Raw genomic sequence first — 27,505 nt, 5'->3', positions numbered from 1 at the left:
ATACGCAGATATTCGTGGGCAGTAGGAGTAATCTAGCCGCAATCAAGTTTGAAGTTAAGAACCGCAGGCATGTTGGCCACAGTCATGAAGTGAAGCCGCAGGATACACTATTCACACAGGTTAAGAACTACAGGCATGTTGGCTGCAGTCATGAAGTGAAGCCGCAGGCATACCTTGATACGCTGTTCACATAACCACAGTCAAGATCTGGTGAGAACAAATCCCGATGGATCTATCTCATAGCAGTCAAGATATATGTATATTCTCACTATAGATATCACATTAATCCTAGAGGAACGATCTCAGTTATAAAGAGGTCAGAAATGTATGAAAACGGATTTCTGTAGATGACAGCATGATTGTGTAGTTTGAGACTGCGTGGAGGATTCCGGAACTATAGCCTCGCTGCTTTGCTAGGCTGCAAGCCATAGCAAGCAGCTAAGGCTGATACGCATATGGCTGTATAATGAAGTAACAGAAGGACAGTGTTGTAGTATGATGAAGCAACAAGAAGTTATAACAGCAACCTAATGGGCAGCATGATGTATGAGATCATGGACAACATGATGCATGGACAGCATGATGTATGGGCAGCATAATATGATGCAGCATGATGGTGCTACACAGTAAGGTGCAGCATATGGATGAGATGCAACACTATGATAGGTGAAGAAGTCACCTTAGAGAATCAATTGAAGCAATATGTCTTCAACTGATCTCTGCCGATATCTAAAGTCAAGGTGTTGACTTCTATTGTAAATGTACTCTCTCTCACTTTCTCTGTTGAACTTTGAAGAGCATAAAAGAAGAATTGATCAAGGGTTTCCCCACATTGTGGGGTTTGTCCCTGGCTAGCGCCACATCTTGTGTCCTCTTGTCTTGGCTTATCTTCTGCGATTTATATTTATGTTCTATCTGCAGTTTATTTATGCTGATGTGATTGCTAATGTGGAAAAGAAAATGAAATAAATTGCTCTAGCATAGAACATGCCTAAAATTAACATGGAATCAGAGTTGAGGTGAAGACAATGCCCAAGCAAGAGTGAAAAAGCAATCACCAAAGACAATAGGGACAAGACAAAAGGATCAATGGGTTCCACATCTCTCTTTTAAGTTCACAAAGGGTGAAGTCAAAGCAGAACATATTATCAGAATGGCGTAGTGGAAGTTTCTCATGGCCCATCTAAAGATCACTTCATTGGGAAGTTCGGATCTAAGGATGGAAGGAAAGGCGGATGGCTTGGTTGCAATAAGTTCGGCCATTATGCGAAGAAGTGCCTGAAGGTAATGCAGGTCATCAAGGAAATGGTCGACTCTTCAAAGAAAGCAAGCAACCTCGAATCACTTTTATGTACCTGATCACAAGAAGAACCTGGTGTCCATCTCGGAAATGGAAGTCAAAGGTTTCAGGGTGGCACTCATCAATGGAAAGGTACGTGTTTGGAAATAGAATTTTCAAAGATGTTTTTGAGTTCAGGGTTGTATCAAATTGCAGGAAGTCTACTAGGGACCATGTCCATTGTCACGTAGCACCGAAGGTTTGTGAGTCAAATGGTGACAAGGAAGCCTGAATTCAAAAAGAGCATGAAAGTACATGTCTGAGATGTACCGAAGGAAAATATTACAAGGGGACCATTCCCCTCATGTAGCAGGTCCACAGGTATGTAACAACCTGAGGGGTTTGAGATTGATAATCAGAAATCTCACATATGCAAGTGGAAGAAAGCTCTCTATGGCTTGAAGCAAAACACCCCGGGCATAGTATGAGAGAATCAATAACTGTCTGATGAAGCTGAGATTCACTAGGAGTGAAACCGATCCAAACCATCCGAAGGTTGTGGATGATAGACCTCTCATACCAGCACCTTATGAGGACAACCTATTTCTGACAAGTGTAGACCCTCTCATTTGCAGAAGTAAGAGGGAGTTGGATTCCAGATGTGGAATAATAAACTACAAGCCTGTGACTACCTCGGGAATCTTAACTTTCAGAAGTTATATGGTAGTGATGTCGGACCAGATTTGGGAAATGCCTCTGAGTTTCATAAACTCATTCACATTGATGTTCTTGGTGAACTTCCGTCCGGACATATGTATTGTAGCTAGTATGATGAGCTCATATTTGGTTGAGCCTCACTAGATTGGTGCCAAGAATCTTCTAAGATATCTTCGGGGCACAATCTCTCATGGATTGAGATACACTGCCAAAAATATGAAACCACATGATTATTCGAATGCTAAGTGGGCAGGCAATGTGGAGGATCACTAGAGCACTTCTCAGTGCTGGTTCTCCTTGGGATCTGCTTCGATATCCTGGATGAGCAGGAAGCAGAAGTCGGTGGCTCTGAGCACCACCAAGGCAGAATACATTGTTGCCAGCATGGCTTCCTATGAGGCAGTCTGGTTGCGTAAGCTCTTCAGTGAGTTGTTTGTACACATGATGAATACCACTGTGATTCTCTGTGACAACTAGAGGTGGGATTCGATTATAGAGGAATCCCGTATTCGATAATTGCTCCAGCAGATAGACATCAGATGTTGCCTTATCTGGGATATGGTAAGTCAATGAGCAAGGAGGCTCCATCGCATTGAGACTGATGTACAGGTCGTTGACATTTTGACAAAGCCCCAAGGAAAGATCAAATCTGTGACTTTCCGGAATGACTTGGAGTCGTTGAGAGACCCTTGTAAAAGGGTCCTGCATGTTGGATACATTGACCTCTGGGGGCTTGCGGTTCTTACTGGAGCAACATATGACCACGGAGTGACTGACCCTCCCCTGGTGGTGCGCACTAGGACAAGATGATTCACTCTCTTGTGAGACAGGATGATTTGCTCTCTTGTGGACGGGATGATTCGCTCTCCTGTGTAGTAGGATGATTAGTTCTTCTGTGAGGTCTGGATGATGTGTTCTCTATGACGATTATGTAGCAAGATGATTAGTTCTCCTGTGAGGACAGGATTGATTAGTTCTCTTGTCGAGGCATCCTACCCATGTAGTCTGGGACTCATGGGAAATACCTCTCATCTAATCAATGAACAGGGAAATGAGGATAGGGACCATAGTCGTATCGATGGATGCGTCGCTGTATCTACTATACTCCCTATGCTAGGATGACCTTCATTGATCTAGGATCAATGATACTGGTCTACGACCAGTGGTAGGAGTTGTACCCACTATGACGCTAACTTCGGGTCGGTTGAGATTGGTCTGGGACCAGTGGTACATACTCTGAGACTAACTTTGGGTCAATGGAGGACTGGTCTAGGACCAATGATAGTGGTACATACTCTGAGACTGACTTTGGTCAGTGGAGGACTGGTCTAGGACCAGTGAGAGTGGTACATACTATGACACTAACTTCGGGTCGGTTGAGACTGGTCTGGGACCAATGGTACACTCTCTGAGACTGATGATACTGGTCTGGGACCAGTGGTAGGAGTGGTACCCACTATAACGCTGACTTTGGATCGGTTGAGACTGGTCTGGAACCAATGGTACGCACTCTAAGACTGACTTCGGGTCAATGGAGAATGTTATGAGACATTCTCGATCAATTCTTCTTCTTCATAGTTCAGCGGAGCTAAGCTGAGCAAAGTAGAGCAAAGAGCCAGCAGAGCAGCGCTGAGCAGAGTAGAGCATAGCCAGTAGAGCTGGGCAGAGCAGTGCAAGGCACTGATGGCAGAGATAGTACAGTCGGACATATGGATCAACAGATGGAGTTCTCCCTAGTTGAGAGGGAGTGTTAAATTGGCAACTAGGGCCAAACTCCATGGGGGTCAGCTTATTTATGACAACTGATATTTTTATTGGATCCCTCTCATCAAGAGGTGCCAAATTGATCTAAAGATCATCCAATTCCAATAAGTATTTATGAAGTTATGAATTTATTTATGTTATGGACAAATTGTTAAGTCGGCCATCATCTTACATAGGCTCAGAAGCCCAATAGACGTGTCTATTCATCATCTACATTTTTAGTATAAATAAGTGTGGACTTGAAGTCATTTACACACACCTCTTCATGTGTAGTCTCCTCCTCTCCACGTCTGGGTTTTTGGTGAAGGAGAGAGACACCATGTGTGATACATTGGTCTTCAAGTGATGCCCTAGCTGCTGTACGTTGCCCTAGCTGCAGAGATCTGGCCGCAATAAACCCTAGCCGTAGAAATCTGGCCACCGTAAAAGAGGTCTCATATGCAGCCAAAGGAAAGGTTTTATCAGCATTGCCGTTGTGGAAGAGCTGCAGTCATAATGTTGTTCATGAGGAGACCATTATACACTACGCATACATAAGGATATATATACACAGGGCAAACAATACAACGCAACAAGATTTGTATATGCAATGATACAGTCACGCAGGCAATTGAATATGTATATATATACGTAGTCAATATAGATATCAATGCACAGCTTTCACACTCAGGCAATGCAATATATATACACGCAAACAATATGCAAATATTCATGGGCAGTAGGAGTAATCTGGCCGCAGTCAAGTTTGAAGTTAAGAACCACAGGCATGTTGGCTGCAGTCATGAAGTGAAGCCACAGGCATACCTTGATATGTTGTTCACATAACCATAGTCAAGATCTGGTGAGAACAAATCCCGATGGATCTATCTCACAGCAGTCAAGATATATGTATATTCTCACTATAGATATCACACTAATCCTAGAGGCATGATCTCAGTTATAAAGAGGTCAGAAATGTATGAAAACGGATTACTGTAGATGACAACATGATTGTGTAGTTTGAAACTGCATAGAGGATTCCGGAACGATAGTCTAGCTGCTTTGCTAGGCTACAAGCCATAGCAAGCAGCTAAGGCTGATACGCATATGGCTGTATAATGAAGTAACAGACGGACAATGTTGCAGTATGATGAAGCAACAAGAAGTTAGAACAACAACCTAATGGGCAGCATGAAGCATAATGATCATGGGTAGCATGATGTATGAGATCATGGACAACATGATGTATGGGCAGCATAGTATGATGCAGCATGATGGTGCTACATGGTAAGGTGCAACAAATGGACAAGATGCAGCACTATGATAGGTGAAGAAGTCACCTTAGAGAATTAGTTGAAGCAATATATCTTCAACTTATCTCTGCCGATATCTAAAGTCAAAGTGTTGACTTCTATTGTAAATGTATTCTCTCTCTCACTTTCTTTGCTGAACTTTGAAGAACATAAAAGAAGAATTGATCAAGGGTTTCCCCACATTGTGGGGTTTGTCCCTGGCTAGCACCACATCTTGTGTCCTCTTGTCTTGGCTTGTCTTCTGCGATTTATATCTATGTTCTATCTGCAGTTTACTTTATGCTGATGTGATTGCTAATGTGGAAAAGAAATTGAAATAAATTGCTCTAGCATAGAACATACCTAAAATTAACACTGAGCCCATGCGATGCCATCTCACCCAATTGTCAAAATGACTCCTCTAGTCACTGCTTAGCACTGCTCAGCTGCTCAACAAGTGAGAAATTCGAACTTTCTGGCGAAAAGTTCTCTGAGGAGAAAATTCCCCTTCTACATGTCTTCATTCTTTTCCAGTAGATTTCTGCCCCGGTGGAAACTGTGCCCTTCAAGCACTACGCTGAAGCTCTGCGTCACTCCCTCTGCCTCTGCAAACTCACAAACTGGAAATCGTACCTCTGTTGTCTCACTCAAAGAGAGATTTCCTCAGATCTGCTTCCCAGCAAGGACTGCACAATCCCTTAGGAGGGATTCAAATTGCTGCCAAGTGCAGCTTTCGGCCTCTTTGCTCAGTACTGGATCTGCTCTTTCTGTTTCATAATCAATCCTCTGATACAATGTGAAAATTCCTACACTCGAAGGAACCCCTATTGCAGCAAATCTGAATCTACTTCACCTACTTGATTTTTAACACATTAACCAAGTTATTCTTCTTAATACTGAAGCAAATTACTTCTACAACCTAAACTAATTAAATATTTGATCTCATGAAACAGAAAATAGAGTAAAGACCAAGATACATAGGACGCACTTATTTTTGGATAAAATAGTTCCCAGAAAAACCCAATGCGGAAAAACCGGTGCAGCAGCTCTGAGGGTTTTATTATTATGCAGGAGAAATATCTGAATACAAATCTAGGATGTTCAACTAGCAATCCTTTACAGAGAAAATATTGGCGGAAAATCTGAGTGAGTTTTACCTCACTTCACACGGCAAAATTCTGACTGATTCGGCAACAAGACTGGCTAACCCCGACTACTTCTGCGCTGGCCCTGCGTCAGCCTTTCAGGCTCTACGTCAATCCTGCGTCAGCTCTCCCAGCTCTTCCAGCAGTTTCGGCTGTTCTGACAGTTCTGGATTATGCGTGACAGACAACTTTTCTGCGTCAGCTCTTCCCGCCACTACGCTACCTTTGCGTCAGCTCTCCCGGCTGTTCCAGAAGTTCCCGTTAGTTTTGGTTGTTCCGGTAGTTTTGGATTCTGCATGACAGACAACTTTTCTGTGTCAGCTCTCTCAGCTACTACCTGCCTCTCTGCAAGCTCTCTCCACCTCTCTGTTCTGTATTTTCCGAAAAGTACTTCTCCTAGATTCTCTCTGCCCCTCAGCTGCAAGATCTCCCCAATCGATTTTCCTCCTGAGAACTTCTCACCTCAGAAAATCGATTTCCTCAATTTCACTATGTGTGTGTCTCCAAATGAACCCCAAGCCTCCATTTTATACTTTTCCTGTTGAATCTTCAACAACCGAGATTAAATCTCTAATCAATGGCTAAGATTAAAACATGACTTGATCCACCTTCTAGATCATTCTCACCCATATTTTGATTAATACCCATTAATATTTTAATTTCCCTAAGTTTAGACTTAGGAGCTCCATTAAAAATATTAATTATTTTAATAAAATACAATTTGTGTGGAATTTCACCAAACGGTTTATGGGTTCTTTAGAACTTATGTGCCTTAGTCTCTCCACCAATTTTCAAGGCTAGAGCACTTCCGATGCTACCAAAAACTAACACGAGGAAAGTGCTCTAGTAACAATGTCTACCTGCAGGTTGCTCTGTTTCTGAAGCACCTCCTTTCTGCACTGCTGCTGCCACCAACATTGTGTTGTTGTTGCTACTATACTACTGCCCATGACACTGCCACTGCAACTGCTGCATCTGTATTACAACTCCCTCTCAAACGCTGCATCTGCTACGCTGTTAGCACTGCCACTGCTAACACTACATCCGTACTGCAACTCAGTTGCTGAGAGAAGCAACCAAAAAACATCCAAAATTAGTTGAAATTAACTATGTTCAGCATAATACAATGAATGTCAGAATCTGACTACTGTTGATTTTGACCCTCTGAATCTTTTGTGCTGCAGCTGACTCTTGCACTGTGCCAATTGCAGTACTGTCAACCCTGCTCTGCGCTGATCAGTCTCTGGTCCTCAGCTACTATATTTGTCCTCCAAACACTCCACAGCATCATCTGACACTAAGTCCATCTCGCTACTGCTGAATCTTGGGCTCCCGTAGCAAGGAATTGATCCAAGAGGTGGACTCCTCAAGGATCCTGCCACATGTAGTCCTCCCGACTACAGTTCAATATCACCCCATCTACCTCCTAGAGATGCATGTGTACTCATGGCAAACTCATCCTCGTCAATCTTTGTTGAAGCAGCTTTAGGATCATGTCTCTCATCCTTGTCCTTTTTCTTCAAAGGACACTGGGATGCATAGTGGCCCATCTCACCACAACTGAAACATTTCACCTGCGAAATGTCCTTCTTTCGCTTCAGCTTCTACTGTCCCTTTGATGCTAGAGTTGCGTTCTCCTCCTCCTCCTTTGTCTTTGTGCTAATCCCACTACTGCCATTGAGGTTGACCTTCACTAGGTCCCTCCTTAACTCCTCTTGTTGAAGAGCCGCCCACATCTCCTCCCATGAGGGTAGTTTTTCTTTGCCTAATATGCTTTGGACGAAAACTTGCCATTCATCTGAGACTCCATTTAGGGCTATCCTCACCATCGCGGCTGGTTGAGAAGTGAACCCCACTACAAGAAGCTAGTCCCTAGTGTCCTAAAGAAGCTGAAGATAGAGGTTCACCACTTCTCCTTTCTGCATCAAGGTTCGCTGCAACTTTTGCTCTAAGTACATCTTCCGCTTGTTTGGAAGAGCCTTCATACAAAGAAGACAAGGCTTCCCACATCTCTTGGGCTATATCCTTTCTCTGCAAGTGTGAGACCACATGATCACAAACTCCATCGAGAGTGAGCCTCTTTGCCTTCCCCTGTTCGTTTGTGTACTTCTTCTTTTGATCGTTCTCAGCAAGAACAACTACAACACTTTTGACGTAGGCCTCGAGATCATATTCCTCAAGAACAACTAAGATTCTGGTCTTCCATATGACATAGTTGGAGGCTCCTTCCAACCTGTCCTAATCTTTGAGCCAATGCGGTGCCATCTCACCCAACTGTCAAACTAACTCCTCTAGTCACTACTTAGCACTGCTCAGCTGCGCAACAAGTGAGAAATTCGAACTTTCTGGCAGAAAGTTCTCTGAGGAGAAAATTCCCCTTCTACATGTCTTCGTTCTTTTCCGGTAGATTCTGCCCAAACTGTGTTGTTCAAGCACTACGCTAAGGCTCTGCGTCACTCCCCCTTCCTCTGCAAACTCACAAACTGGAAATCGTACCTCTGTTGTCTCACTGAGAGAGAGATTTCCTCGGATCTGCTTCCCAGCAAGGACTACACACTCCCTTCAAAAGGATTTGAATTGCTGCCAAGTGCAGCTTTCGGCCTCACTGCTCAGTACTGGATCTGCTCTTTCTGTTTCAAAATCAATCCTCTGATACAATGTGAAAATTCCTACACTCCAAGGAACCCCTACTGCAGCAAATCTGAATCTACTTCACCTACTTGATTTTTAACACATTAACCAAGTTATTCTTCTAAATATTGAAGCAAATTACTTCTACAGCCCACACTAATTAAATATTTGATCTCATGAAACAGGAAACAGAGCAAAGAACAAGATACATAGGACACATTTATTTTTGGACACAATAGTCCTCGAAAAAACTCAATGCGGGAAAACTGGTGCAGCGGCTCTGAGGGTTTTATTATTATGCAGGAGAAATATCTGAATACAAATCTAGGATGCTCAACTAGGAATCATTTATAGAGAAAATACTGGCGGAAAATTTGAGTGAGTTTTACCTCACTTAACCTGGCAAAATTCCGGCTAATTCGGCAACAAGACTGGCTAACCTCGGCTACTTTTGCACTGGCCCTACATAGGCCCTGTGTTAGCCTTTCAGGTTCTGCATCAGCTCTTCTGCCCTCTATGTCAGCTCTCCCGGCTGTTCTGGTTGTTTTGGCAATTCCCGGCAATTTCGATGGTTCCAACAGTTTTGGATTGTGTGATAGGTAGCTTTTCTATGTCAGCTCTTCCAGCTATTGCGTTGCCTCTACGTTAGCTCTCCTGGCTGTTCCGGTAGTTCCTGACAGTTCCGATGGTTCCCGTCATTTTCGACTATTTCGGCAGTTCTGGATTTTGCATGATAGGCAGTGTTTCTGCGTCAGCCATCCCGGCTACTGCAATGCCTCTCTGCAAGCTCTTCCGCCTCTCTGTTCTGGGAAAGCCCCTCTCCTGTATTCTCTCTGCCCCTTAGCTGCAAGCTCTTCCCAAACGATTTTCCTTCGGAGAACTTCTCACCTCAGAAAATCGATTTCTTCAATCTCTCTGTGTGTGTCTCCAAATGAACCCCAAGCCTCCATTTTATACTTTTCCTGTTGAGTCTTCAACGTCTAAGATTAAGTCTCTAATCAATGGCTAAGATTAAAACATGACTTGATCAGCCTTCTAGATCATTCTCACCCATAGTTTGATTAATACCCATTAATATTTTAATTTCCCTAAGTTTAGACTTAGGAACTCCATTAAAAATATTAATTATTTTAATAAAATACAATCCGAGTGGAATTTCACCAAACGGTTTCTGGGTTCTTTAGAGCTTATGTGCCTTAGCCTCTCCACCAATTTTCAAGGCTAGAGCACTTTTGATGCTACCAAAAACTAACAATTAGTGCTCCAACATAGGATTATAAGAAGTCGACGGGCATTTGGCAAATACACCAGAGACATTTGGAGAATTCGATTTTCCAGAGTAGCAGCAGTCAGTTGCCGAAGAGTTCGAGTTTCATTGAGGAAGCAGAGTCAATGAGGGACAAGGACAATGAGGCTGGAGGAAGTTTTCTAGATCCAACGAGTGCATTCACAGAGAGGCTGAGATTTCTCCAAAAGGTTGCGCAGAGGCAGCATAGAGCCTCAAGAAGGCAATTCAATTCATTGGGAAGGAAGACATCTTCAGTTCCGGAGGCTGGGCAGAGGTTCTAGAGTGTCGGAGAGACGTTTTCTTAGCCAACAACAAGAAAGACGGCTTGATTAGCAGTCAGTTCAGGCAGCACGCAAAGTAGGCAGCTTCAGCTTGACGTAGAGCCTATGCAGGCCCAGTTGGACGGCTTGCTTTTCAATAGCAATCGAGAGCCAGAATTGCCGAGAGTGAGGGTAATATCCCTCTAGATATTTCTGCCAGTATTTTATCTGCAGGATAGCTAGATTTCGGCATCCAGATTATTGTACGTAGAATTTCTCACTGTTGCATAACAATAAAAACCTTCAATGACTGCACCAGTTTTCCCAAGTTGGGTTTTTCTAGGGACATTTGTCCAAAAATAATAGTGTTATTTTTATTTTGTGTGCGCTAGATTTTCTCAGTTTTCAGCACTACTTTCTTCTGCAATTTATTTGTGAAAATCACAGTGTGAATTATTTGGTATTTGCCGTCGCAAACTACAAATAAATTAACAATTAGGAAAATAATTTCCAGTTGTTGTGATAGATGAAATTTTCATAGTAACAAGGCTCTTCAACTCCTTCCCAACATGTCATTGTATTACATAGAAAATTATGATGCTATAGTTTAAATGCATCAAGTCATGGATGTATAAATGATAGTGGTGTTCAAGTCTCTATGTTTTGTAGCACATAGGCTATTTCTGTTTCACAGTTCAGCTTTGTATCATACACTACTATCATACTTGATGTGTCCTTAACAGCAATTAATATGAATATTCAGCAGCTATCATGTTAGCATGTCATTCAAAAGAGCATATTGAGTCTAATTCTGGTTTTAACAAAAGTTTGTGCTCAATTTTGTCCTAGTGGATGCACATGCATATGAACAAGACCACACTACTTAGACATGAAATTGAAAGACCTGCAAGTTTTCAATCTTGAATATTTCTTCTACAGCAAGTGCTTGCTTGACCATTTCCTTGATCGTCTCCTTTTGTGATAAGAGGTAGTTGTTGACTGCCTTTGGACTTGAGAGGGTAAGAATCTGCTCCTCTGTCAATTTCATAGTTATCTGCAATCAAAGTTGTAAATTTTCAAACACAAGCATTTAGTGAACATTTATGACACAGCCAAACTAGCAATCAATGTTAAATTTATGTATGGGATAAATCCAATCAAAATGGACCTACCTGCAGCTGTATCAGCTTTGCTCCATACAGTTGCCGACCATGCTCTTCTAGTAAGGAATGAGGAACATCCATTTCTACTACCTGACATACAATATCCAAGTTTATATCGAAACAGTTGCCATTATTGTGAACTAGCATGGAAGAACCTAATTATGCATGCATCCCAAAAAAGAGGGATTGTCAAACTCAAAAAATTTGGTGACTTGACCAAAAACAAAATAGATCATTTTTTGTATTTGCTCATGAAAAGGGAAGTATTTATTGCAGTATGCTAAAATTCTAAAGGCTATGTACAGGAATAATATACGATCTTGACATAAACCTTAAGTTATTGCCACAATTAAGTCAGTTCAGTATAAATTATACAAAAAATCATTTAGCCCTGGTTGAAGATTCTCGTTCATTTTGGACATTTTTGCACTATTTAGACCATAGTGGTATATCAAAGAATAGTATAAGAATTTTAACAATGCTAATTTACAATCTAGAATGTTGTAATTGTTGATTTTGGGTAGCATCGGGTGTGCTCTAGCCTTGAAAATTGGTGGAGAGGCTAAGGTACATGAGATCTCCAAGACCCATAAATCGTCTGGAGAAATTCCACCTAGATGAGGAGTTATTACAATAATTAATATTTTTAATGGGTCCCTAAGTCTAAACTTAGGAAAATAAAAATATTAATGTGTATTAATAAGATATGGGCGACAAAGTTCTAAGTGACAAGGATCAAGTCAGTTCTAATCTTAGCCATTGATTAGAGACTTAATCTCGGTTGTTGAAGACTCAACAGGAAAAGTATAAGAGGAGGCTTGAGGATCAATTGGAGATACACCAAGTGATCAAACAATTTGATTTTTTGGGGCGAGGTTTGTTGAGGAAATTGAGTTAGTGATCAGAGTTGCAGTGAGGGGCAGTTCAGCAAGGGATTTTCATCCGACGCTGAAGAATACACAGCAAAGAGGCAGCGTAGTGTCGGGAGAGACAACGCAAGCCCTAGAAGGGCTGACGCAAAAGCCGAAGTGCCAAGGCAGAGAACGCAGAAGGCTGATGCAGAAGCCACAGAGGCTGATGCTTGGCCTCAGAGGCAGCACTAGGGAGATTCTTTGGGGCAAACTGGGAGCATATCAACAAATTCTGAGTCAAGAGAGGGTGACGCAGCTCCTGGAGGAGTGACGCAGTTCTAGAGTAGTGCTTGGAGCAGCGTTCGCTATCCAGCATAGGGAACAACCAGAGTCGTTGTGGGGTTCGATCATCCGCTTGCTGATTTGCTGGAATATGTCTCCAGATAGAGGTACTACTGCCAAGGATATTCTCTGTTGGGTGAGCCATTTCTGGCACCCTAGTTGTATTCACAAAATCTGCTTAATAATACAAACCCTCTATATGCTGCACCGGTTTTCCCGAATTGGGTTTTTTTGGGGACAATTGTCCAAAAATAACAGTGTCCCTTGTGTTATTGTCTCAGTTTATTTCAGTGCATGATCTGTATATTTGTGAAGGCTGCAATAGTGTTTACTTCGATGTTTATGCAATTAAATAACTTGTTAATGTAAAGAACAAGTAGGAGATTGTAAACTAATAATTGCAGTAGGGGTTTCTAATGTGTTAGATTTAGGAATTTTCACATTGTATCAGAGGGATTGCAAATCATAGGCCACTGAAGACACCAGCCAAGAAATCTGAGAATTTGCATCAAAGAAGTCGTTGTCCTGAGAGATATTGTTGTTCTAGAGCTAAAGAGGCAAGAGGAGTGATGCATTGCAAAGAGTGTGACACAGAGACTCACGCAGTGCCTACGTCAACATTCTAAGACGGAAAGGAAGACGCAGTAGCTGGGAGGAGCCCACGCAGTAGCTGTGTCAGTCATCAGGGCCAGCGCAGGGGCAGAGGAGGGAAGATAAGGCTCACGCAGAGCCATGTCATCCTTCTGAGCCAGGAAGGATTAACGTAGTTGGCCGAGAGAAGCAGATTCAGCCCACGTAGAGATTGCGTAGAGCCCAAAGGGCTCAGATTCTTCGAGTTGTCGAGGCTAAGGGAGCTGTGCATATTTTGATTTGTGAAGCTAGTGGGATGTTGTTTTTGTCGGTGCAAAACAATGTCTAAGGACACTGAACCAAGGTAGAGAGAAGCACTACCTCGACAGATTTCTAGCCAAGAAATCTAGATCCAGGTTGCAGCGGAAAAGGAGGATTGAAGAGGAGTGATTCGATGATTGGCCGGAGGATTTCCGAGAGGGAAATCAGGACTCAGAGGGAGTCTAGAGAAGAGGAGCAGAGACGACAATGAATGGGTTGAGGGACTAGGATAGATTGGACGGAGCAACCAATTTTGTCATCTGGCAGGCCAGGATCTTGGCAATCCTAGACAAACATCGCATCAAGGACTATGCCTTGAAGGTTGTTGTTGAATCGATCGACGCTGATCCATTGAATAAATATGAGGAGGCCTAAGTGCATGATCCTAGACGGGGTCAAAGATCATGTAGTACCACACATTGTTGAGAAGAACATAGCAAGGGGGATGTGGGAGACCTTGACCACCTTGTATCAGGGCTCTTCCGTGCAATGGAAGATACTATTAGAAAATCAGCTGAGACAATATCAGATGCAGAAAGGAGAGGAGATAGATCCCTTCCTTCTCAGGTTGCAAGGGATTCATGACCAGCTTACTTCCATGGGGTCTACACCGGATCCAAAGATTATGGTCAGGACTACCTAGAATGCAGTCTCCGAGGAGTGGGAGACGTTTGTCCAAAGCATTTTGGGCAGAGCAACTCTCCCCAGTTGGGAGGAGATGTGGGCAGCTCTTCGACAGGAAGAGCTTAGGTGATTGACAAAGGCAGGGAGTAGGGGTAAGGGAGTTCAAATCAAGGAGGAGGAGGATGCAACTCTCGCATCAGCGCGACAACAGGGGCTACAAAAGAGGAAGAAGAAAGAGGAGGGGTCAGCCTGGAACCAGTACCTATGCTGATGTTTGGCCTGCTGCCCAACATCCTCTACACTACTGCCTCCTGTACTGCTACCCATGGCTCTGCGATTGCCACTACTACATTTGTACTGCAGCTCCCTCTGCATCTGTGTTGCTACTGGTCCTTTCTCCTGACACTACATTTGTATTGCAAACCTCTCTCATCATGCTACATCATGCTGCCTATAGCACTACCACTGCTACTGCTGCACTGCAACTCAGTTACTGACACGTTGGTAACTAATCTACCCAACTACTGACATCCTTGTCAGGCTAGAAACCCTCCTGATGTTGAAGCTTTCTTTGCTACTATCCTATACTCTCTCTGCTGCCTCTACGCTACTACAACAACTTTGTGCCTCTCGTACTGCTACAAACACCTCTGTGCCTTCCTGCACTACTACAACCTCCTTTGTGCCTCTCGCACTGCTGCAAACACTTATGTGCCTTCCTGCACTGCTACAACCTCCTTTGTGCCTCTTGCACTGTTGCAACCCTCTTTACGCTGCTACAAATCCCCGCACTCTAGTACTATTCTGCCGCTCCATCTGCATCTTGCTTCGACTGACATCCATCATCCTGCTACTGTCACTCGGGGTTCCTATAGCCGGATATGATCCAAGAGTTTGGGTACCTCAAGAGTCCTGTCCCTCATCTCCTATAGTCCTCCTGACTACAGCTGGATGTCACCCCACCTCTTCTCTAGAGATGCATGAGCACTCATGACACAGTCATCATCAGTCTCCAATTCTTTCTCCACCTTAGCCGGCGCTGCCTTGGAGTCAGAGTCCTCTCCATTATTCTTTTTCCTGGGACACTAGGTTGCATAATGGCCCAACTCCCCACAATGGAAGCACTTTATCTTGGAGATGTCCTTCTTCTTCCTTTTCCCCTGATGTCCCGCAGATGCGAGAGCCGCATCCTCTTCCTCCCCTTTCTTGATTGGACCTCCTTTGCTGTTACTTCTTCCCTTGGTTAGCTGTTTAATCTCTTCTTGGCAAAGAGCTGCCCACAATTCTTCCCATCCTAGAAGAGTCGCTCTGCCCAAAATGATTTGGACGAATGTCTCCCACTCTTCAGAGACTGCGTTCAGGGCGATCGTCACCTTTAACTCCTGAGCTAGCGTGGCCCCTATGGAAATAAGTTGGTTCCGAATCTCCTGCAACCTACTGAGGAATAGATCTATTTGCTCCCCCTTCTGCATTTGATACGACCGTCGTTGATTCTCTAGTAGCATCTTCCTCTGCACGGAAGTGCCTTGATACAATGTTGTCAAGGTATCTCACATCTCCTTTGCCGTATTCTTCTCGACAATATGCTGAACTACATGATCCTTGACCCCATCAAGGATTATGCACTTTACCTTGGCCATTGCTTCCTCATACCTTTCGTTATCAGCTGGTCAATTGGGATAGCCATGGTTTTAAAGGCGAAGGCATTAATGCGATGTCTATCAAGAACAGACAGGATCTTAGCCTTCCAGATGACAAAGTTGGACGCCCCGTCCAACTTGTCCTGATCCCTCAGTTCGTTCATTGTCATCTCCACTCTTCTCTTTGACTCCCTCTGAGTCTCTACTTCCCTCTGGAAGTTCTCTCTTAGACTCCCACTGTGTTGATTTGGGGTAGCATCAGATGTGCTCTAGCCATGAAAATTCGTAGAGAGGCTAAAGCACATGAGATCTCCAAGACCCAGAAATGGTTTGGGCAGATTCTAACCGGTTTGGGAGATATTAAAATAATTAATATTTTTAATGGAGTTCCTAAGTCTAAACTTAGGAAAAATAAAATATTAATGAGTATTAATATAAAGCTGGGTTAGAAGGTTCCAAAAGTCATGGATCAAGCTGAATCTAATCTTAGTCGTTGACTAGAGATTTAATCTCGGTCATTGAAGGACCAACAGGAAAAGTATAAAAGGAGGTTTGAGGGTCAGTTGGAAGATATACTGAGGAAGACCAGTCAGTTTGATCTCTGGAGCGGGGTTAGCTGAGAAATTCAAACTAGTGGTTTGGAGAGCAGTAGGAGGCAGCAAGTACGGAACAGAGAGTTGGGATCAACAACAGAAGATCAGTGCAGAGGCAGGAGAGGCAGATGCAGAGGCAGTCGGAGACTACGCAGTCAATAGAGGACCTGCATGGGTGACGTAGAGAGGCCCAGGGTTGACGCAGTGAAGCAAGGGTTGACACAAAGTGTCTGGGAGCTACGTAGAGGTCAGCCAGGCTGACGCTGGGACTGGGAGAATCGCTGGAGAATTTTTTCTTTCTGTTGGGTATGCCAGTTTGGCACCCGGTTGTACTGAAGAATTGCTAAATAATAAAATCCTCCCTTGCTGCACTGGTTTTCCCACATTGGGTTTTTCCGTGGACTGTTGTCCAAAATATCTATGTCGATGTGTTGATTCTTGTGCATGTGTTTGTTTCTGTATTATGGTGTGATATCTACAGCAAAATTTATTTTAATGTTTATTGAAGAAATTTCATAAATAACTTATTGAAATAAGTAGGCAAAGTAAATCAGATGTGGCAGTGCAACATTTTCACATGGTATAAAAGCAAGTAATCAAAGACAGCAAGGGAAAATCAGTTATGGGTCGAGACCATGATGCAGAGGCATCCACGTCAGGGGACTCGCACAGGTTTTCAGAAAATTGCACAAGAGAGAGATTTCGATTTCTCTATGTTGGCTTCCAAGCGGAAGAAGAAGTGGCTTGTATGACTAGTTCTGCATCATCAGAAGTATGGTATATAGACAGTGGAGCCTCTTGGCATATGACAAGAATCAGGGAAGGTTTCTCAGAGTATCGAGAAGAGAAGATGAACTTTCAGATCACCATGGGGAACAAGGAAAAGTGTACTATAATTTTTCAAACAAAATCGAGAGAACGGTTTTGTGCTACAAATGTGTTGCATGTACCAGGATTGGGGATGAACTTACTTTCCGTGTCGCAACTTCAAGGCAAGGGCTATGAAGTCTACTTCATCAAGGAGAAGGTATACGTCAAACACCCAAGCTGTAAAAACAAAGTGCAGATCAGGATCAAAATTAACAGGTTGTATAGATTACAACTAGAATCACCAATGGCACTAATAGGCAGTCATGGAGAAAAGGACTTGAACGAACTATGGCAGAGAAGAATGGGACATTTGCACCATGGAGCTTTGAGAATTCTCAGGAGCACTGTAACAAGAGTTTCAGATCTTAGTACAAAACGAGATGATGTATGCAGAGGATGTGCTCTAGGATAGTGTGCCAAGGCAACATTTCCTAAGAGTAGACACAGGGCTAAGAGTGTACTAGGATTGATACACAGAGATATCTACGGACCTATGTCCGTCAAAGCTCATAGTGGTGCCAAGTATTTCCTTACCTTCATTGATGACCACTCAAGGAAAACTTGGATTTATTTTCTGAAAACCAAGGACGAGGTTTTCTGTCGATTCAAAGAGTTCAAGGCTCTCGTGGAGAATCTGACTGGGAAGAAAATAAAATTTTAGCGCTCATATAATGGTGGAGAGTATGTCGATAAGGACTTCACTGATTTTTGTGCTAAGAAGGGCAACAGAAGAGAGTGGACAGCTCCCTACAATCTGGAGCAGAATGGAGTAGCAGAAAGGAAGAACAGGACTATTGTAGAAGCAACTACGGCCATGATGTATGATCAGGATATGCCAAAATTCCTGTGGGCAGAAGCATGCAACACAACAGTCTATGTTCAAAACAGGACTCTTCATTGGGCATTGGACAAGATAACTCTAGAGACTTTTTACATGGAAGACACCTGAAGCCAGTCATTTCAGGATATTTGGGAGTTTAGCATATTGCTGCATACTCGAGGAAAGAGGAAAAAGCTAGATCAAATTGCAGAAAAGGGATATCTGGTGGGATATAGCAGGAACGCTAAGGCATACAGACTCTATCTTCCAGGGAGCAAGACGGTAGTAGTTCAACGAGATGTAAATTTCATGGAGGATAGGGCTTTCGGAAAATCTCGTGAGATACCTTCCGAGGAGCAGTAAAAAGAGGAGTCGTTGGTTAAACCTTTTCGACCAACGAAAGTAAAGAATTTTTCCTCAGGTTAGGAAGATTCACAAGGTGAGGAGGAGGAGCTAACAGAAGCACCTGCTGGCAGAGGAAGAACTAGCAGGGAACTTCGTCAGATTCTGCGAGATGCAGAGTACTTCATCTGTGACAGTAAGAGGGAGAGAAAACAACCAGAAAGATATCAGGCATTAGTAGCTCAGGATGGGGAGCTTGCCAATTTCCAGGAGGCAGCTCAACATCAGGTTTGGCTAGATGCGATGGTAGAGGAGTACAACTCCATTATGGTGAACGATGTCTGGGAGGTAGTGCCAAGGCCTCAAGATAGATCAGTGGTAGGTTCGAGATGGATCTACAAGATCAAATATGCTGCAGATGGCAATGTTGAGAAATATAAGGCCAGGTTTGTGGCTAAGGGGTATGCTCAGAAGGAAGGAATTGACTACGAAGAGACCTTCGCCACAATAGCCAGGTATACATCTATTAAAACTGTGATATTTCTTGCAGCTCAAATGGGGTGGGAGATTCATCAGATGGATTTCAAAACAACTTTTCTGAACGGGGTAATAGAAGAAGAGGTATACATTGAACAACGAGAGGGCTTTGAGACACATGAGAAGAAGTCTCATGTATGCAGGTTGAAGAAAGCCTTGTATGGGCTGAAACAGGGACCTAGAGCATGGTATAGTAGAATAGATGGCCAGTTGCAGAAGATGGGATTTGTCAAGAATGACACGGATCCAAATCACTACTATCTCGTTGTAGAAAATGAGCTGTCGATCTTAGTATTGTATGCGGATGATCTCTTTCTGATAGGATCATCCAGGCTCATTGGGGACTGCAAGAAGAATCTAGCCACAGAATTCGATATGAAGGATTTGGGACGAATGCATTATTTCCTGGCGTTGGAAGTTTGGCAACAAGAGGGAAAGATCTTCCTTGGGCAAGGGAGGTATACTACAGAAATCCTGAAAAGATTCAGGATGTAGGATTGTAGATCCTTGGCTACTCCAATGATCACGAACTGGAAAAAGATTGATCCACTAGAAGACAAGGATGTTGATCCCACCTTATACATGCAGCTCATAGGGTCCCTGACGTATCTGGTCAATACCAGGCCAAACCAGTGTTGCGGGGGAGCGCCCCCCCCCCTCGCTCCCGCTCCCGATCCGTGCTCCGGGCGGGAGCGACTCGGGAGCGGGTCGGGAGCGCGCTCCCTAAAAAAAATTTCGCTCCCTGCCTTTTCGGGAGCGTTTTCGGGAGCGTTTTGCCTTTTTTGCATTTTTTTTTTTGTAGTAATGTTCGAAATGCAATTTTTTTTGAAAGAAACAAATAGTTTTTGAGTGGGGCAACTTAATGATCAAGTCTAGGCCCTAGTATTGATATGCTATTCATGGTAATGTTAAATTCTTAAAGTAAAAGTGACATTTTCTTTAATTTTCATTTTCATCCTTTTACTTAAATTTTTAACATTACCATGAAATGACTCAGGATGTTTGAGAGTGGTTTCGTCCTCATTGGATTTCATATGGAGAAAGTAGAATTTTAGATTTCATTCAAAATCCAGCAGACTTATCAGTTTTTCAGGATTTCAGGATTGGGGGATTGCAATGTTTCCATTGAATTTTGTCATGTATTAGGGTATGGAACTCATATTTAATCAAGAGTACCAATCCCTCTATGTACCTTGATGTTAGTGACATTGGTTGTCGAACTCCTCTATCATGACACTTCTAAAAATGTACGCATCACTCAAACAAAATCTTGACTTGACATGCTATGCTTTTTCTATCTTATGTTAATGCTTAGAGGGTGATATTATTGACAAAGATCCCTATACAGATACAAAGGTAATGACAAAGATACCTCTGGATATTAATGCTTGGAGGGTGATATTAATGACAAAGATCCTGATTTTGCAACAAGACTAAAAAATTAGACATTTCTCGTGGTGGCAAGAGGCCCAAGCATAAGAAATAGATAATAGATTTACTTCTCTTTTCTAGTTTCTAGTAGCTTTTATAACTATTGACTCTTTCATATTTATTATGATATTTTTTAAACAATATATGACAATTTAAGTTTGAAGTTGGCAATTGTAACTCATTAGTAATGAATTATGAATATGATGCTTCATGAAAGTTGAAAGTTGTTTCATTTCATTTCATTTTATAACATTTCATTTCATGTTAGATATTATTTGTTGTAATGGTTACACTTAGCTTACAAGTACAACTTTGGTGATCAATGATGATAAATGTTATATATTGAATTTTGAAAGCTTGAAACTTTAAGATTGATGAATCATGAGACTCAATATGTTGTATGTTACTATGTTACTAACTTGCGGACGTGGTTGATGAAGATTATAACTTCTAGATGATTGTTGTTATATGGTTCAATCTATGCTTTTTTATGTTTTTTATATCTAATTCATCATTCTACATGTTTTTGTTGACATATATGTATCAAAAATTAAAAAATATAAAAATATATATATTTTTAGAAAATCGCTCCGGGATTCGCTCCCAAACCGGGAGCTTCTGAAAATGGTCGCTCCCCCTCCCTTTTCGCTCCCGCTCCCAAGTAACATTGGGCCAAACATTTGCTACACTGTCAACACCCTCAGTCAGTTCATGGTGGAACCGAAGAGGGCGCACTGGGCAGCAGTGAAACATGTTCTCAGGTACTTACAGGGAACAGTCAATTATGGACTGTTGTACACCAGGAGTAAGGATATTAGATTGAGTGGATTTACTGATGCAGATTGGGTAGGAAGCTCAGTGGATCGGAAAAGTACCTCTGGGTACTATTTCAACATTGGATCGGGAATAACTTCCTGGTGCAGTAGGAAACAGAAGTCCATGGCTCTGAGCTCATCTGATGCAGAATATATGGTGGCAAGCACAGCTTCGTGTGAGGCCATATGGCTTAGAAAACTGCTTGTGAACCTATTCAGAAGGAACATGGAGGCGACTAGGATCATGTGCGATAATCAGAGTTGCATCAAGCTCTCTGAGAATCTAGTGTTTCATGATCGGTCAAAGCATATTGATATCCGGTGTCATTTTGTCAGAGACTGTGTCCAACAAGGAGTTGTACAGTTGAGCTACACTCCTACAGGAGAACAGGTGGCAGACATCCTTACCAAGGCCCTTGGAAGAACCAAGTTTGATTATTTCAGGGAGAAGATGGGGATGATAAAGAATCCATTTCAGTAGCAGAAATGGGTATGATGTTGCAGTGCAGATGTAGTGTTGGGAAGAAGGACCAGCAGCAGCACGGATGCAGAGGGAGTTGCAGTGCAGATGCAGTGTTGGGAAGATGGACCAGCAGCAGCACGGATGTAGAGGGAGCTGTAGTACAGATGTAGCAGTGGCAGTGATAGAGCCATTGGCAGCAGTACAGGATGCAGCAGTGCAGAGGATGTTGGGTAGAGAGGCTTAGCATTAGCACAGGAAATGATGTTGTATGATCAGAGTAATGCTCAGTGTGGAGTATTACTAGAGCACAGTCCTCGCTAAGAGGGAGTGTTGATTTAGGGTAGCATCGGATGTGATCTAGCCATGAAAATTGGTAGAGAGGCTAAAGTACATGGGATCTCCAGGACCCAGAAATGGTTTAGGCAGATTCTAACCAGTTTGGGAGATATTAAAATAATTAATATTTTTAATGGAGTTCCTAAGTCTAAACTTAGGAAAAATAAAATATTAATGAGTATTAATATAAAACTGGGTTAAAAGGTTCCAAAATTCATGGACCAAGCCAAATCTAATCTTAGCCATTGATTAGAGATTTAATCTCGGCCGTTGAAGGACCAACAGGAAAAGTATAAAAGGAGGCTTGAGGGTCAGTCAGAAAATACACTGAGGGAGACCAGTTAGTTCAATTTCTGGAGCGGGGTTAGTTGAGAAATTCGAACTAATGGTCTAGAGAGCATCAGGAGGCAGCAAGTACAGAATAGAGAGTCGGAATCAGCGACAGAATACCAGTGCAGAGGCAGGAGAGGCAAACGCAGAGGCAACGGGAGATTGTGCAGTCAATAGAGGGCCTGCGTGGGTGACGCAGAGAGGCCCAAGGCTAATGCAGTCAAGCAAGGGTTGACGCAGAGTGTCTAGGAGATACGCAGAGGTCAGCCAGGCTGACACTGGGACTGGGAGAATAGCTGGAAAAAAATTTCTCTGTTGGGTATGCCAATTTGGCACCTTGTTGTACTGAAGAACTGCTGAATAATAAAATCCTCCCTTGCTGCACCAGTTTTCCCACATTGGGTTTTTCCGGGGATTGTTGTCCAAAATATATGTGTCAATGTGTTGATTCTTGTGCATGTGTTTGTTTATGTATTATGGTGTGATATTTGCTGCAGAATTTATATTAATGTTTATTGAAGGAATTTCATAAATAACTTATTGAAATAAGTAGGCAAAGTAAATCAAATGATGCAGTGACAGAATTTTCACACTTTGAGTCTCGATTTCCCTCCTAGAAATCCTCTCCTCGACTCCCTCTGAGTCTCGATTTCCTTTTGGAAATCCTCTTGCCAACTGTCGAATCGCTCCTCTTTGATCCCTTTGCTCCTACAATACTAATCTGGATTTCTTGGCTCGAAATCTGCCTAGGTAGCGATTTCCTCTACCATGGTTTTGTCCTATTAGGTACTGTTCTGCTTTGTTAGCAACAACACGCCACCACCTTCACACTTCACAATCTGCCCACATCTCCATAGGCCCCAACAGCTAAAGTGTTAAATTATGGTATGTTCTATGCTTAGAGAAGGTTACTTATTTTTCTCCTTATTAGCCACAGATTAGCAATCACATATATATTAAGTAAAGTGCAGATATAACATTAAATGATCAATAGAAAACAAGCCAAGACAAGAGACACAAGATGTGGCAGCTAACCAAGGACAAACCCCAATGCGGGGAAACCCTTTGATCAAATCTTCTTTTACCTTCAATAGTTCAGCCGAGAGAAATAGTACAAAATCTGAATTCTGTAATTTTATATCAGCAACAACAAACCCTAGATCAGCAAAGTCAAACTTGGTCAAACTAGCTAAAATTGACCTCTAATATACTTGGTCAATTTTCAGTCAACTTGTCCTTGAACAGCTTGAAGAAACAGCCCTTGAACAACCCCAAAAGTTCAGTCAATTCGCAGATTTCTGAAGTCAACTTGCAGCCATGAACTAGGGCAGTCAACATCGATCAAACCAGACGTCAGATCACCTCGATTTTCGTGCCAAAAATTGCGACCTGCCTAGGAGAGGCAACCACACCCAATCCGCACTTCTGGAAGGTCAACGCTGGTCAAAGAGATGACCTGCTGCCCTAGCGTCCTTTCTGCATCTTCCTTGCCCTAGGACATCTTCCTTTCAGCCACACATGTGAGAGAGAGAGAGAGGCTCCTTTTATGCGTAGGAGAGAGAGAGAGAGAGGATGAGTGAATTGAATTGTCCAAATGAGGAGAATGGTCCTTGTATTTATATGCAAACATTGAGGTTGAATAGACATGACTGTTGGGCTTCTGAGCCTACATAAGTTTGTTGGCCGACCTTGACAATTTGTCCATAATCAAAATAAATTCATATCTCCATAAATGCTTATCGGAATCGGAAGATCTTTAGATCAATCCTACACCTCTCGATGAGAGGAATCTAGGAAAAATATCAAAAGCCATAAATAAGGTGACCCACATGGAGTTTGGCCCTATTTGCCAATTTTAACACTCCCTCTCAACTAGGGAGAACTTCATCTGCAATTTGTCAGACCATCGTTGCTATCCATCCATCAAATGCACTGTCCTGTACAGCGTGACCCCACTCTACTCTGCTCTACTTTGCTCTGCTCAAACTATGAAGAAGAAGAAATGATTGAGGATGTATCATACCATCCTCCACTGACCCGAAGTCAGTCTCAGAGTGTGAACCACTCTCACTGATCCCAGATCAGTATCACTGATCCCAGATCAATGGAGGTCATCCTAGCATAGGGAGTGCGGTAGATACAATGATGCGTCCATCGATAGTACTACTATGGTCCCTATCCTCATTTCCCTGCTCCTTGAACAGACATGAGTCCCAGACTGCATGGGTAGGATGCCTCGACAGGGGGACTAATCATCCTGTCCATAGGAGAACGAATGATCCTGTCCAGTGGATTCCACAGAGAACTAATCATCCTGGCCTACAGGAGAATTAATCATCCTGCTCCACAGTCGCCACAAAGAACGAATCATCCTGGCCCACAAGAGAAGTAATCATCATGTTCCATAGTCGCCACGGGGTGTCACTGGCGAAGGTTGAACCTTTACCCTGTACATAGTGCACCACCAAGGGATGGTGAGTCACCCTGTGGTCACATGTCGCTCCAAGAAGTACCCTGCACCCCCCTGGAGCTCCCAGAGCTCAATACATCATACTCGACCCTCGTAAGAGGGTCTCTGAACGACACCAAGTCGTTCTCGAAAAGTCAGGAATTTGACCTTTCTTAGGGGCTTCGTCAAAATGTCAGCGACCTATTCATCTATACCGATATGTTGGAGTCTTATTGCTCCTTACTCCACCATATCTTGAATATAGTGGTACCTGATATCGATATGCTTGGAGCAATCATGAAATACGGGATTCTCTGATAAACGGATCCCGCTCTGGTTGTCACACAAAATCACGGTGGTATCCAATGTAAATCCTAACAGCTCACTGAAGAGTTTTCGCGAACAGACTGCCTCACAGGAGGCCATGCTAGCAGCAATGTACTCTGCCTCGGCAGTGCTCAAAGCCACCGACTTCTGCTTCCTGCTCATCCAGGATATCGAGGCAGATCCGAAAGAGAAACAACACCCAGAAGTGCTCTTTTGGTCCACCACACTACCTGCCTAATCAACATCAATATACCCAAGTAGTCTCACATCTCCCGCAGTGTATCTCAACCCATGAGTGATTGTGCCTCAAAGATATCTCAACAGATTCTTGGCACCAATCCAATGTGAGTGGTGAGGCTCAACCATATGTTGACTCAATGTGTTGACTGCAAAGCATATATCCAGACGGGAGTTCACCAAGAACATTAATGCTCCGACGAGTTGATGATACTCGGTAGCATTTCATAAAACAGGTCCGACAACACTACCACTTAACTTCTTGAAGTCAAGCTCCATCGAGGTAGTTACGGGCTTGCAGTCCATTATGCCAAATATCCCCAATATCTTCACCACATATTTTCCTTGAGATAGGAAAATCTCCCCTGGTTTCTGCCAAACTTCCAGTCCTAGGAAATAGTGCATAAGACTTAGGTCTTTCATCTCGAACTCAGAAGCCAGCTCCCTCTTACATTCGTGAATGAGAGGGTCTGCACCCGTTAGAAAGAGGTCGTCAACATATAGCACCAATATGAGAGGCTTGTCATCTGAAACCTTAAAGTAAAGGTTAGGGCCGGCTTCACTCCTAGTGAATCCCAGCTTCATCAAGTAGCTATCGATCCTCTCATACCATGCTCAGGGTGCTTGCTTTAGCCCATAGAGGGCCTTCTTCAACCCGATCATAAATCTCAAATCCTTTTGGTTGCTCCACATAGACCTCCTCTTTGATTGAACCATGTAAGAACGTAGTCTTGACATCCATCTGATGTAGGTTCCATCCTTGCGACGCAACAAGGGCTATGATCGAGCGAATGGTGGTATATTGGACAACAGGTGCAAATATCTCGTCATAGTCTATACCTTCCTTCTGGGAGAAGCCACGAGTGACAAAATGAGCCTTATACTTTTCCGCACTTCCATCAACTGCATGCTTTATCTTGTAAAGCCATTTTGAAGTGATAACTGCTTTGTCCTGGGGTCTGGGGACCACATCCCAAACATCATTTTTCATAATGGACTCATATTCCTCAGTCATAGCATCCTTCCGTACTTGATGCTTGACGGCATCTGTGAATGACGAAGGCTCATTTTGGATGACCGTGCTCATGATGGTTAGGTATCCCTAATACCTGTTTGGCTTCTTACTTTCACGGAAGGTTCCTCGGGGTGCAATGTGTCCTTCAGCATCATCAAGTGTCCCCCTAAGCCATGAAGGTCTCTTCCTAGAAGAGGAAGGCTCTTGCGGAGGAGGATCAATAGGACCCATAAGTTCTTCCACATCGGGCATCGTCTCATCTTCTTTTTCCTCCGGTTCCCCGGTGTCAGCTTCTTTAGATCCCCTTAAAGTAGGAAGACTGTCTACCTTGCTAAGAGCCATATCTTCATCAAAGGTGACATCATGACTAATCTCGACTTCCCTCTGACCAACTACATAGATTTTATAGCCCTTAGTATTTTCGCTATAGCCCATGAAGATTCCTTTCTTTCCAGATGCACCCAATTTTTTTGTTTTTTCTTTAGGCACATGAAAATATACAGGGCTTCCAAAAATTCTAAAATGAGATACGTCAGGTTTCTTACCGGTGAACATTTCTTTGGGAGTCTTGGAACCCAATGCTTGATGAGGGCATCGGTTTTGTACATATACGGCGGTTTTTGCAACTTCGGCCCATAGAAACTTCGGAAGTCTTTGATCATGGAGCATAGCACGGACAGCTTCCACAATTGTGTGATTCTTCCTTTCCGCCATACCATTCTGTTCAAGAGTATATGGTGTAGTAGTCTCCCTCTTAATGCCAGCCTCTTTGCAAAAGTCGTGAAACTCATTGGATTCATATTCAGTCCCATTATCAGTCCTTAAGATCTTGATCTTCTTTTTGGTTTGATTCTCAATCAAGGCTTTGAAGTGCCGAAACCAGGAGAACACTTCATCCTTCTTTTTCAAGAAGTATATCCAAGTCTTGCGAGAATAATCATCTGTAAAAGTGAGGTAATATAAATATCCTCCCAAGGAGTTCACAGGCATCATACCGGATATGTCTGAGTGAACCAACTGCAATATATCGGAGGTCTTGGTTTGGCTTGAGGGGAATGGTCCCCTTTTGAGCTT

At 43.0% G+C, this 27,505-nt stretch overlaps 1 protein-coding gene across 3 annotated transcripts in view; it reads right to left on the bottom strand.

The window, feature by feature from the left end:
- LOC149141286 (trigger factor type chaperone family protein) overlaps positions 1-27,505 on the bottom strand; it is a 365,480-nt gene that overhangs the window by 45,769 nt on the left and 292,206 nt on the right. For all 3 annotated transcript variants that reach the window (XM_089447542.1, XM_089447541.1, XM_089447540.1), the window contains 2 exons: positions 11,528-11,608; positions 11,260-11,409 (listed from right to left, as the gene is read on the bottom strand). In XM_089447542.1, the coding sequence (XP_089303668.1) occupies positions 11,260-11,409; positions 11,528-11,608 (231 nt within the window). The remainder of the gene's footprint in view (positions 1-11,259; positions 11,410-11,527; positions 11,609-27,505) is intronic.

The sequence above is a fragment of the Pinus tabuliformis genome, chromosome X (genome assembly GCF_031772625.1).
Source record: "Pinus tabuliformis cultivar Carrire ecotype Pingquan chromosome X, CPIR1, whole genome shotgun sequence".
Taxonomy (NCBI): Eukaryota; Viridiplantae; Streptophyta; class Pinopsida; order Pinales; family Pinaceae; genus Pinus; species Pinus tabuliformis.
This window is presented reverse-complemented; position numbering and strand designations above follow the sequence as displayed.